General features: G+C 43.6%; 2 protein-coding genes across 4 annotated transcripts in view; one reads left to right on the top strand and one right to left on the bottom strand.

Annotated features, from left to right (window-relative positions):
* Nucleotides 1–2,844, top strand: part of rapgefl1 (Rap guanine nucleotide exchange factor (GEF)-like 1) — a 37,505-nt gene extending 34,661 nt beyond the window's left edge. Inside the window, exon 15 of the mRNA XM_048245727.1 lies at nt 1,916–2,844. Coding sequence (XP_048101684.1) covers nt 1,916–2,040 — 125 coding nt within the window. The 3' untranslated portion in view covers nt 2,041–2,844. The remainder of the gene's footprint in view (nt 1–1,915) is intronic.
* A 2,298-nt stretch (nt 2,845–5,142) lies between these two features.
* ppp1r9ba (protein phosphatase 1, regulatory subunit 9Ba) overlaps nt 5,143–12,500 on the bottom strand; it is a 56,782-nt gene continuing 49,424 nt past the window's right edge. For 2 of the 3 annotated variants that reach the window (XM_048245724.1, XM_048245725.1), the window contains exons 7-11: nt 11,336–11,479; nt 10,432–10,485; nt 9,729–9,958; nt 8,828–8,930; nt 5,143–8,669 (exon numbers count right to left, since the gene is read on the bottom strand). In XM_048245724.1, coding sequence (XP_048101681.1) covers nt 8,616–8,669; nt 8,828–8,930; nt 9,729–9,958; nt 10,432–10,485; nt 11,336–11,479 — 585 coding nt within the window. In that variant the 3' untranslated portion in view covers nt 5,143–8,615. The remainder of the gene's footprint in view (nt 8,670–8,827; nt 8,931–9,728; nt 9,959–10,431; nt 10,486–11,335; nt 11,480–12,500) is intronic. The other variant, XM_048245726.1, reaches the window with a different exon arrangement.

The raw sequence follows: 12,500 nt of genomic DNA on the forward strand, positions 1-12,500 counted from the left end.
TAAATAAACCTTCCTGAACACCACTGCTTAGGGTGTCTATGATCATCTCCTCTCCGCCATGTTTGTGTGAGAATCAGGTGCCCTAGTAACAGACATATGGAGAGGTCTGGCTCTGGACTGGTCCCACACTGTGCTTAGTAGGGGGCATCTGTCCACTCTGCGCTCCAACTGAAATAATCACTCTAATTTCTCTGTGGTGGTTCGAACGGCCCAGTGGACCTGCAGTGGGTCCACTTCTGCCATCAGGGCAGGACAGATTAAAAGGATTGGCTCTGATTGAGTCTTTCTGTTTGAATGCAACCTGCTGCTGCACTGTTTTGGTGCCTAAGCTTGGCAGTGTTGATTGTTTTCACCTCAAAGCCAACAAAAGATTGATCATTTTTCTTTGGAAAGTCTAAATCAGAAGAACACCAAACTGAAATCTGGCCAGGATTGTTTTATGATACCTCAGGGCTGCAAGTGCAACATGTACAATCCATTTCTTTCTCCCCCCTCTTTTTCTCTCTTGTCGACTCAAGAGCAAGTCCTATTACACTGTGCAGGTCCTGGGCCATGTGCCATCTGTAGAGTAGCCAGTGGAGGTTGGTGTGCCTTATGCTACACATTTTTATCTTGTTAGCAGCTCTACATCCAGAGAAGTGTCAGATCACTTAGATCTTAGATCAGAAGCAGGCTCTATTCCACAGCAGACTGCTGCCTGGAAATTGCCTCTTAGCAGAACAGCCACGCTAATGCCTCTCCTGTGCACCTGTCACCAACAAGGCGCTCTGAGGGGCTAATGAAGAGGAACCTCCTCATCTCTCCCCTCCTGGTTTTCTGTCTCTCCTTATTGCTCTCCTTCTTGCATTCTCTTGTTCTCTCCCTCTTTCTCACCCTCACGCTCTCCTTTCTTTCTTCTCTCGGTTGGTTTGCTGAGAGGATTGCGTCCCTTTGGCTCCCATTAGGGAGATTGCCTCTCAGTCTGTGCAGGCAGGCCAGCCTTCAAACTTTACTTTTTCATGTCTGTTTTGCGTTTTCGCATTCAGAAAAGAAAACATCACAATATCTGTCTTTTTTGGTTAATTTGTCATGAACATGTCATCTATATATCTTTGCTTTGTCTAGTCTTCCGAATCTGACCTTGTCCATAGTTGTACAAACCGAGTCTCCGTCTGTAGACAGTCAGAACATTTGAGAACATATCTTTGCATCTAGAGCCATTTGTTCTGACAACAGCACTGGACTGGATAGCTGTGAAGGGCCTTGGCGCTCTGAGCTGCACTCTGGCTGATATAAGATGGTGTAAATGCAAGATGTCAGCACTGACAGGCTGAGAGAAGCAGGGCTGCATTTCTGCTTCTGTAGTAGAAGCTCAGTCTCAGCCTAACGCTGAAATGTCAACCTGTTATGTCTGTGTGTGTATGCGTAAATGCATTATGGGAGTGTACGTGTGCCAGTGTGTGTATGAATGCATTATGGGTGTGTGTGTGTGGGTGTGTAACCAGATTTGTACTTGCTGTGACTTAGGAGGACAATGTGTGTCTATTTATAGCTCTTTTGGGAGAAAGAGTCTCGTTCTTTGGTTGGAGTTGATTTGAGTCAAAAGAGCCCCCTCCTCCTTCCTCTCCGCTCTTTCATATGCAGTGCGTGGCTTAGCAACGGATGCAGGGATGCAGGCTTCCTGCTGTTAGGTCAACTGGAAGAGGGGAGTGAGGAAATTGACTCGATGTTTCCCCCTGGTGGATGTTGCCCGCTAGTGGAAAACTGATTTATTACCGCTACTTGCCGTATTGCCCATGAATAAGTAAAACGTCGCCATCTATTGATGTGTAAGTGTGTATCTCTTTTTAAAGCTTGAAAGTAATATGATCTGTTTTTTTTTTCTCTTCCTGTCCCTTCTCCCTCCCTTCTTCTCTATCTCTCTCTCCCTCTCCAGCTGTGGAGGCCGAGCCATCCCCCTCTCACCTCCAGACGAAGGCCTACGTGCGCCAGCTTCAGGTCATTGACAATCAGAACCTGCTGTTCGAGATGTCCTGCAAGCTGGAGCCCAAAGACATGTGAGCCAGAGTCCAGAGGAACCTCTGACCCACTGAAGACCACACCCCTTAACCTGTAAAACCCGCCCTTCCATCCCCCCCAGGACCAATTAGCTCCCACCTTTTAATCAGGACCACGCCCTCTCTGTTTCAGGATCCCTCTCCAAAAAGACCTATCATTGGTCAACCCCTTCTCCTTAACTCTGGTCATTCATTGGTTACCTCTCCCCAAGACTATGTCTCCTTGAGCTGTGGATTGAACAGTTTGGACAGTGTTGTTTTCAAGAACTTGCCACTCATGGTAAAAGCAATTCTCATCCAATCAATGACTGAGCAAAGACTAGCTCTAACAAGGGATGGCCTAACACTAATGTCAAAAGCAAAGGTTCAAGGATTCCTGCCTCTGTCCTGATTTGTCAGGAAGAGGCTGTGGAACTGTCGCCAGTGTTGTGGTCCAAATGAGGCTGTGGAACTAAAGCTGCTGTTTTGATTGGCCCATAGAAGGCTGTGGCTGGACAGAAGTCACATCTCCACAGGGAGACCGCAGAAGGGAATGGCAGTGATCTCCATGGGTCAATGGGAAGTTTGCTTGTGAAGCCCCTCCCTACCTGCTTTCTCATTGGTCATCTCTAAGCAATGCCTGTCCAGTCTGCACTGCCAGAAACCGAACTCAACTGCACATGAACTCCTCCTGGAAGAGTAGCGGATAGGCCATTATCCTATTAGGAGCTACTCAGGACAGAAAGGGAAAGTGGTTTCTGACTGCATAAGCTTCATCCTCTGTTTTTTTTCTTATTTTCTCTTAGACATCTGGACTTGAAGACTTTTTGACCCCTTTGTGAGACAATCTTACCTCTACACCCTTAGTGTCTCCTCCAAAACCCATGACTGCAAACCCAACCCATCCCACCCTAACCCAATCTTACCTCTCTTTTTGTTCTCTCGAGCCAACGTGGGCACTTATTCTCGGGTAAGCTGAAAGCGCTAAGCTCAGCTATTGGAGGCAACGCGTCGTCCTCTCCTGAGAACCACAAAATCTGCTAGTGCTGCTGACGTCAAAGACTTCTACATCGCAGGCGAACGGCCTCCGCTGGACACGGAAGCTCTCAGCTGCACCTTTGCACCATGAAAACAAAACAAACAGAAGCAAAGCCATGGACTCGAGCCAAGATGGCGGCTCAGCCTGGAATGGAGCTGGCCCTGATTCGGCCATGCTGCGGCCCGGTCAGGGCCGGGTCTGTCCCAGACTTGGCTGTCAGTCAGGGATGCCTCTCTCTGGGTCAGGAGCATCACCTCCTCCATCCAACTCCTCTTTAGCTACATTACTGAAGGGGCATTACATCTCAGTCAGTGAACACAGTTCGAGCTCCTGAAAACCATGAACAGTGTGCAATGAAGATACCAGAACCCTGTAACCTGCTGGTCATTCAGCTTCTTTTAAAATGCTTGTGTGCTCTGCAAAATGCCATGGACATAGAACACAGAGTTACCATTTTCGGGGTCACAGCCTAAACCAAGATCCCAGTAGAGCTCAAAGCTATTTAAAGTGTATTTGTTTTTGCCAGTTTGACTGTATTGAAATGCACCTAGTTTGGGAGGATTTCAGCTATTGGTCATATTAGCATTTTGATGTCACTTAAGAGCAATTACCAAGTCCATTTACCATACTTTTTTGGTGTAGAGTATTGACTGTGTTTTAATCGAACTGTGATGGTAAGTTTATTTTTTCTTTGTACATGTCGCTTTGCTTTTTAAACATAAGCTAGTGAATGTGTGAAGTGAAAATGACATGCTCCATGCTGACGTGCTGGATGTGAAGAACTACTTCCGGGTGAAATGGCTTCCACCTGTTTGCCTGCGATATGACGGCCTCAGGATCACTACCTGGGTCAACCTCCATTCAGAGGGCTGCCTGGCTGGCTGTCGTGTAAATAATAATTCAAAATGTAAATAAATAAATAATATGGAGATTCTATTTTATGTATGAGCTATGAGATGGCCGTTCTAGAAGAATATTTGTTTTGTACATTTAAAAGAACGGGTGTTCCTTGTACAGTAAAAAATTGAACACATGTAAGAAAGAAAAGAAAGTTAGTTGTCAGAAATGGATGGCGTTAGCTAACCTAAAGATGGATAAATTGTACAGCTTTATCTCCATTTTGTGTTTTGGTTCTGATTGTTTACTTTGTGTTATGGCTTTAGTTGGACTATATTTTTTATTTGGTTTTGTATTTTGGTTGTGTTTTCATTTGGTTAAGTTTAAGCTATGGTTGCTTCTTTTTCTTGAAACGGGTAAGAATCCGAATCTTGTTGTACTCTCTTTTGAGTTTTGTACAGAAGTCAGTGTTTACAAGTGAACTCTCCTGAAACTTGTCAGGGCGCTCTCATTCTTTCTGGGAGGGTGCACCTCTTCAGCGCCAGAGAGGAACACAATGCATCCAAATAAAGCCTCTTCTGATGAACATGTCAGAGTATGCTGTGCAATTTGTGCAATGCAGTAAGGTAGTGTGTGTGTGTGTGTGTGTGGTTGAGATGTAATTAGTGTATCTATTTTGTGTTGGTGTCCATAATATTCTCCAACAAAATCTCTAACTAAAGTCTCATCTGATTCAGCTGTTTAATCCAGGGTGGGCAAGTGTATACCATCATTTCCCAAGTATTAACTGAGACTTATACATTGATTTTGCAAAATGTCTTCGTACAGGTTAATACACAGGATGGGCTGGTAATGGTAATGCATTTTTCCCCCTTCATTCATCTTTATGATTATAGCTTGATTTGATTCTGATTCATTGGGGTATTGGGCACTGCGGTTAGTACGTTTTTTTAAATTAGCATAAAACACTGTTCTGCTGTTTATACACAATGTGGAACATGGGAAATTATTGTATGTGTGTATGAGGGAGTAAGAGAGTTGTTGGCATGGCTGCTCAGTGATTGCGTTCATAAAGTTCTTTAACAAAATAGTCAAAACATTTTATTCAGATGTTCAATACAGTGCAGGCACGGAAGTTTGTGTAAGTGTGTGATGTAGTTGTTTGTATGTCTGTCCATGTTGGTGTTCCTGATGGTTTTCCAACAAAATAGTCATAATTTTCTCCGACAAAGTAGACTTCAGATTCAGCTATTCAACACATTTGCATTTATTATTAATGATGACTAAATTATGCCAGATGATCAAGATGAAGTTTATTGTTTATTATTGTTATCATTATTGTTCATGAATCATGACAGCAAATTACAAAGCAGGGGTAAAAAAAAACATTAAATACAAAACAAGGAATGGCTGTGAGTTTCATTTATTCCTTTCCTCCTAGGAGATTGTTACACCCTGCTAATCCATCCGTTCTAGAGAACAGTTGACTGCTGCTATGCAGCAAGGCTGAAATAGGATCCATTAGTCAGCTGCTCTCTAGGTACACGAAGATTTAACTTTATCCAAATGTCCAAAACAAGAGCGATTAAACAAAATAAAACAGACAAACAAAAATCAGCTGAGTGTGCAGTAAAAAAAAAATCCTGGACTGGCAATGCTAGTTTCAATCAAACAATTTCCTGATGTAATTTTGTTGCCGTCTTCTCAGGAGGACCGATCAGACAGTCCTTTTGCTAGTGATGTTTGAGATGTCTGCACAGTTCCCAGGTCATCTGCTATGCACATTGGTGTACAGCAGCTCAAGCCAAGTGAGTTCACCGTAGAGTTTGTCCATTCATGGTCAGTGTCGCAAGTGGACTAAAGGATGCAATAGCAACATGAAGCAAGGAATGACGTCTGTTGTTCATGGAATCTTTGTTACAGCATATTACCTGTCTGGTAGTCCTATGTACTGTTCCTGACTTTTTTCAGTGATCTTGCTGAGCCCTCTTAACAAGGTGCCGAGTTAAAAACAAGAAACCCTAATAAAACTACAAGCTCCCTCTTGGAAGGGTGTCATCAAATGCAATCAGACATGTTCTCTCCACCAATACCGTAAGTACTGATGAATTCATCTGGTTCATTGCAGCTAGTTAATCTCTTTAGAATGTCATGTATACTGCACTGGCCTCAGTGAAAAGACTACAACTGCAATGGTGTAGAGATTAGCTTTGGAGCATGAGGCTGACTGTTTGGAAAATAAGATTCTAGCTGAAGAATCTGATGTTTGATGATGTAATGGTCATTCCATGCTTAATTCCAGTAGGTCTGGCTTTACAATAAAAATGAATAATAATAATACAAAAAACAGCCAACAGCGATACCATGCTTATTGTTTACCCAAAGTAATTTTCTTACAATAAGAAAACAGGTAACTTTGGGAAACCATAGCAATAATGTTATGGGCTGTCTGTACATAATACCTTATGTGGTCCAAAGATGCAAGAGTTTTCAACATCTTTGACTGAAACCTACCAAACCGAGAGAATAATACTTTCTTTATTAAACTGCTTTTGCACCAGAGATAGACCAAACTACCAATACTTGCTATGGGCTTGCTCTGGTAACACTGTTCTGTTTGAGCAACAGAGGGGTAAGGATGTAACTGTTCATGTAAGTATGATGCCATCTGCATACTTCTGAGCAACACAAACCTTATTATGTTTCAATGGGACAAAAAGAAGTGAGACAAGTTCAAATAGATAAGGCCCAATCTCCATTACTCTAACATCAGAGTCCACGTAAAAAAATAAACACAGACACAACAAAAGACAATCAAATAAAAAAAAAACTTCTGGAACCATATCATTCCTTCTTTTCAAACTAAGACTCTTCATGAGAGTGACCATTTGTGTGTGTGTGTGTGTGTGTGTGTGTGTGTGTTTTGCCTGTTACATACTGTATGTCTTTACAAAACTGCTTAATCTAACACCTACCAACAGAAGCTAATGCTTAAGCACTGGGAGTTTAACAGCAAACGCCCAAAGCAGTAGGACCACGGAGGAGAGATGGGGGAAGACTGCAGAGGGGTCCATGGGAAATCCCAACCATCCAACAGAGACCACTCAGTGCCTAGTGAGGGCCTTCGCCCAAGACAGAGACTGAGTATTGGCCTAATAGGCTAAGATCATGAACTGGTGATTTTGTCACAGCTGGAACAGTTACTAAAGAGGCCTATGGAAGTCAGTAACTTGAAAAAGAGATTTTAATTTCACAGTCTAAAAGTGAAATGAGTTCTATTAGCATTACTGATAATGCTGAGGTGAAATGGTTTGTTTTGCGGTGAAATATTGTTTTTTTTTTTTAAAAAAAGGAGGCCAGCATGCTGTAAAAGTGAGGCCATTTTGAGGTTGAGCCATGAATGTCAAAGCACTGAAGGAGCATGAGAGGGAGGCAACGAGAGCAGAACTCTATTCGATGCTAAAATACAAAGAATTTAATGGCAAGCCAATGAGATAAGCGACAGTGAAGGGAAGAAGGCAGCTGGCTGGTTTCTGAGGTTCAGAATAGTACTGTGTGGATCACACACAGAGGATCCACCTTCTCTTCCACCTCTCTGCACAACTTCACCCTAGAGCTCATGGGAAGTGTAGTCTAGTTTCTTTTCTTTCCTTTTCCCGCCAATACGTTTTGATGCGAGACTCCACTGATGACCACCACAGACCGTTTGGGTGACAACTTTAGAACCCTCATTCACACAGAGTCAAGCACATTATCATCATCATCTGGTAATACTGACCCTTTATTAATCGTTAAACTGAGAGAGAGAAATAAGCGACCCCACAACCCCATGTTAATATGTTATGCTTCCACACGTTCAAACCCTGTTTGCCCTTTTTTCGCTAAGAGAAGGATATGCACAACCATTCGTCATCCGGTCCTCACGACTCGGTTTTGCGCGGCTCTTACTCATCATACATTTTCGCTAAGAGAATGGTGTGACCATACAGCAACGGCTTCAGTGACACCTCTTCCCGCCTACTCATCCACACCATCCTCCGCACACTGCTTGAAGCGTTTAAAAAAAAAAACATTTTGTTTTAAATATATGTAAAGAATATATACAAGCTCAGTCTTGTCCTCTTACAGGGATTTCCTTCTGTACAAACGGAACTATCTCTCTCTTGCTCTCCATCCAATTCCTCCAACTGATTGACAGGTCAAGAGGGGGCGGCCATTTTGGGGTTTTCCTTGTCGTGCATTGAGAAATTCGGAGTTATTACACTGAAGCTGTAAAATGTCTGCTCTTTGATGCTGCTGTGTGCAGTTTGTCCAAAGACGTGACAGGCTCGGGCAGTAAGTGATTAAAGATAAGCCTAAACTGATGAACCGAAAACCACTGATGTTATTTCTGGGGTGGTTTGGCGGTCGTTACACGTGAGACCGAAGAGTAGTCACGTGCCTTCTATGGACACACTGACAAACAGCATGGCAACAACAAGACATCGAAAGAGAGTTTGTTTTTGTTTGGGTTTTTTTAAGCTGTGTGTGTGTGTGTGTGTGTGTATGTGTTTTGAATTCCCCTTTCCACAGTAGCATCCCATTTCCCAGTCTTCTTTCTGTCGTTTGTTTCTCAGGGGGTTTGCCAGTCGTTTGTTTGTTGGTTGGTTTCTCTGTGGCTGCTGGGGGGAAAGGATGAGCTGGGCTCCCGGGCCAGGCTCCCTCTCTTCCTTGGGTGTAGAGGTTTAGGACGGGTCGGAGGTCTTCAGAGCATCCACTTTGGTCTCCAGGTCTGAGATCTGATTAGAGAGTGAGGGGGGAAGAAAGAATGTGATTGGGTATCAGTTCTGTCTTTCAATATTTAATATCATTTAATGCTAGTGTCTCTCAGTGCTATGAATAGTAATTAATGGAAATGTGTGGAACCCTTCACACACACACATACACACACACATACTTTTACCTTGTCTTGGAGATTATCTGTCTCAACCTTGTGAGTAGCCTCTGTCTCTTCCTGAGCTCTTCGCTGGGCGGTCTCCTTCTTCAGGTACTCAATTTCCCTGTACAAACACGCACACAGACAAATACACACGCACACACACACACACACACACACACACACACACAGACACACACACAGAAAAAGAGAGAGAGAGAGAGACACCAAACATTATTTTCAATAATGCTCAACTTCAAGATGTCATTTGAGTTGATGAGTGCAAAGCATGTGTTAAATATGAAAATTGCTTTTCAAGTAATATGAGTAATATCTTTAGCTTTGATTGAGTCTCTTGGCCTCCGCTTAACTTAAGGATGTTTTAAAATAGTGCATCTTCCTTCTTAAAGGGACACCAGGCAACGTTTTTGTGTTAATTTATCATCTTCGTAAGTCGGTATATGGTTAAATGACTCATTACAGGGCGAATGAAGAATCTCTCGCTCGCCCCTACTGCCTGTAAGAAGAATATCCCGCTTGCAAGTTCGGTGTATCCTACCCGCGACCTTCAGTCTCGCAAAGTCTCAGACATCGTGAGAAGCAGGATCAGTTTACATCCTGCATCCCCAGCACAGAGGCAGGCTAACGAAACGCTAGCGATTGTTGCAAACGTGTGTATAATGGCAGAGCCGGCGAAGAAGCAGCGGAAACCCTTGACGGAAGATGCAAAGAAAAAGAAAAGAGCTTCAGACCGAGCGAGGGCTCGCACACGTATTGACACGTACAGACGCTAGGGGGAGCTTCGTAGAGACAAAGCACTCAGGCTTGCCTGGTGTCCCTTTAAGGGTGTTTTTAAATAGTGCATCTTCCTTCTGCAGCTGAGTCACCCTGCATAATCCGTGTTCTGCTCCCTGTGTCTTACTTCTGCTGGTATTCCTTGATGAGCCTCTTGGCCTTGCTGTACTTGCGCTCCAGGGCCTGGTACTGGGCCTGCGTCTCTTTGAGATGCTCGTCCACGGCCTGGCACAGCGACTGGGCCTCCATCCAGTAGCCCTCCAGCTTCTCCATGCGCTCCTTGCTCTCGCGTACGCTCTGCTCCAGCTGAGCGCGCTCCATCCGCCAGCGGAGCTTCTCCTGCTCCGCGTGGGCCAGCTGCAAGGGAGAGAGAGGGGGAGGGAGGGAGGGCAGGAGAGAGGGAGGGAGGGAGGGAGAGAGAGAGGAAGGGAGAGAGGGAGAGAGGGAGAGAGGGAGGTGGAGAGGGAGGGAGAGAGGCAGGTGGAGAGGGAGGGAGGGATGGAGGTAAGGAGAAAGGGTAGGAGGGAGGGAGAGAGAAAGGGAGGAGAAGAGGAAGAGAGAGAGGGAGGTATCACGCACAGAGAAAAAAAAACCTGTCTCTCACATATTTTGCAAGACTTTTGCACTGCAGTGGAAATTAATGAATGAATGACAGTAGACTTGTCTATCCTTACAGAATAGGAATTACAATGCATATAAATTAGACATATTTTGCTAAATAACTGAATATATTTCTGATAAAAATGAACTAATACATGACGGACATCTTATGGGGCAATGGGGGTGTTGTGCCAAACTGAGCGTGATCCTGAGCTTTTCTGCATCCTTACCTTCCGCTTCAGCTGCTGAATCTCCGCTTGGGTGACAGCATGCTTAATCTGGAGCTGTGGGAAGAGGAGGAGAGAGGAAGAGAGAAAGAGAGAGAGAGATAGGGAGGGAGGGAGAGAGAGAGAGAGCGAGCTATATTATTATGGCTATACTAAGCACTACTTGAGAACCACATCCTCTTCATGATTTGCAAGGTATCATGCCAATGACAGGAAACACATAAAGTAAGTGAAAGACCAATCTTATCAAGTGAGACAAGCGGAAGTACCAACGACACAAACAACTTTGGACACATTAGTACAGCAAGACATTTTTGACAAATTTCGAAACTGAATGTATGATCCCCAAAGGAACAAGCTTCCTAACAAGCACATGTTCCAACACGCGTGAAGTAGAGGCCCTGGCACACTCTCCTTATTGCTGTGCTTAAGTTAACACTTCTTCAAGTGTGAAGACCAGAGTTTTTACTCTTCATTAAATGCTAATCTCTCCCATTAGCGCGAGCTGCTAAGGCAACACATTTACTCTCCAGGCTCCAGTGGCATGCACACTGACCAGCCTGACACAGAGAACTGAAGAGGAGAAAACCACCAGCATGTTCTATTCACTGCATTCTACCTCTGCGGTAGAGTTTCATATGTAATAATATATATTTGTTCTTATTAAATTATATTTTATGAATATCATTGTATGTTACTAAATCTAATGCTAAACATGACCGCAAATGTCTTGCATTACATTGTGTTCTAATATAAGATGAGAACTGTACATTCATTCCATCAACCTTATTTTGCCTGCGTGAGATTTCCCTTAACATATTCCCTCAATAATAGAATAACGGCATCTATCACAAGGACAAGCTCTGATCTAAATGGCCGGTTTATGTCCAGCGTTAACAGCGCTCACCTCCTTAAACTTGTGGACGAGTTTCTCGGGGTCCATCTCCACGGGCGACAGCATGTCTTCATTCTCGGCCAGGTCAAACACCTCAATGGCGTTGGGGAACATGGGGCTCATCTCCTCATCTTCATCAGTGCCGTACTCGCCCGTCTGCACAAACACACACACACACACATCATCAGCTCTCTCTTCTCTCCATTGTTTAGATTTAATTGCTGATTTGCTGATTTAATAAAACCTTAGACACTCACACTCACACACACGCACACACACACACAAATACACACACACACACATGGGGGTGTATGTCAAACATACATTTGCTCAGACAAATACAAATACTAACACAGACTCATGAACATTGCCACTACAAAAGGCCAAGAGGAGCAAATGGCTACTCAATTTACCTGGATTTGTAAATAAATAATCCTTAATGTATTTTGCTATTGGGAAATGCAGTTAAACTGAGTGAAATCGATTTCAAATGGGTGGATGTTTTAAATCTATCACTTTCTTGCCTTGTGATACCTTTTTCTTTCTCTGACCACTTACAGCATTATACGGGCTGATGGTGGATTTGTGCTCAGTATTGACTTGGTCTTGTTCCAAAGATTTGCTGACTAATAGTGAAGTTTCACAATAATTACTACTGCCCTGTAGTCTTTCTCAGCAGTGGTACTTCATCACATATAAACTTTAGTAAGTAAAGTTTAATTTCAGATAATTTTAATTTCATTGTATGTCTTTAACTGTGTCTCAATAACAAATCTCATGTTACCAGAAGACTATAGTGTTACTACCTTAGAATCATGGTAAAAATGGTCATGTTCTTGAGGGATGACTAAATATATAAATTGTATGTATGCAGGGTAAGTAGAGTGGATTGTTATGGTGTCCTATGCCATTGTGAATGACTTGGATAAACAATTCTATTGCATGGCTTCCTAGTTTGAAGGCTGATGTGCTTCTTCCTTGCACCCTTTTCCCATGGCCACTAGATGGCGCAGAGAGACTTGCCAAAAGGGTTTTGGCAGACTGGAGGAACCACACACCATGCCAGGCCAGAGTAATGACACCCTACAACTGGGCAACCTCCATTTTGTTTCTATCCCTCTGAGCCAAGAGAGGCAGTTGTGGTAGGAGCTAAGCAGGGGGATGGAGGGCGGCAGTG

The sequence above is a fragment of the Alosa alosa genome, chromosome 6 (genome assembly GCF_017589495.1).
Source record: "Alosa alosa isolate M-15738 ecotype Scorff River chromosome 6, AALO_Geno_1.1, whole genome shotgun sequence".
Taxonomy (NCBI): Eukaryota; Metazoa; Chordata; class Actinopteri; order Clupeiformes; family Clupeidae; genus Alosa; species Alosa alosa.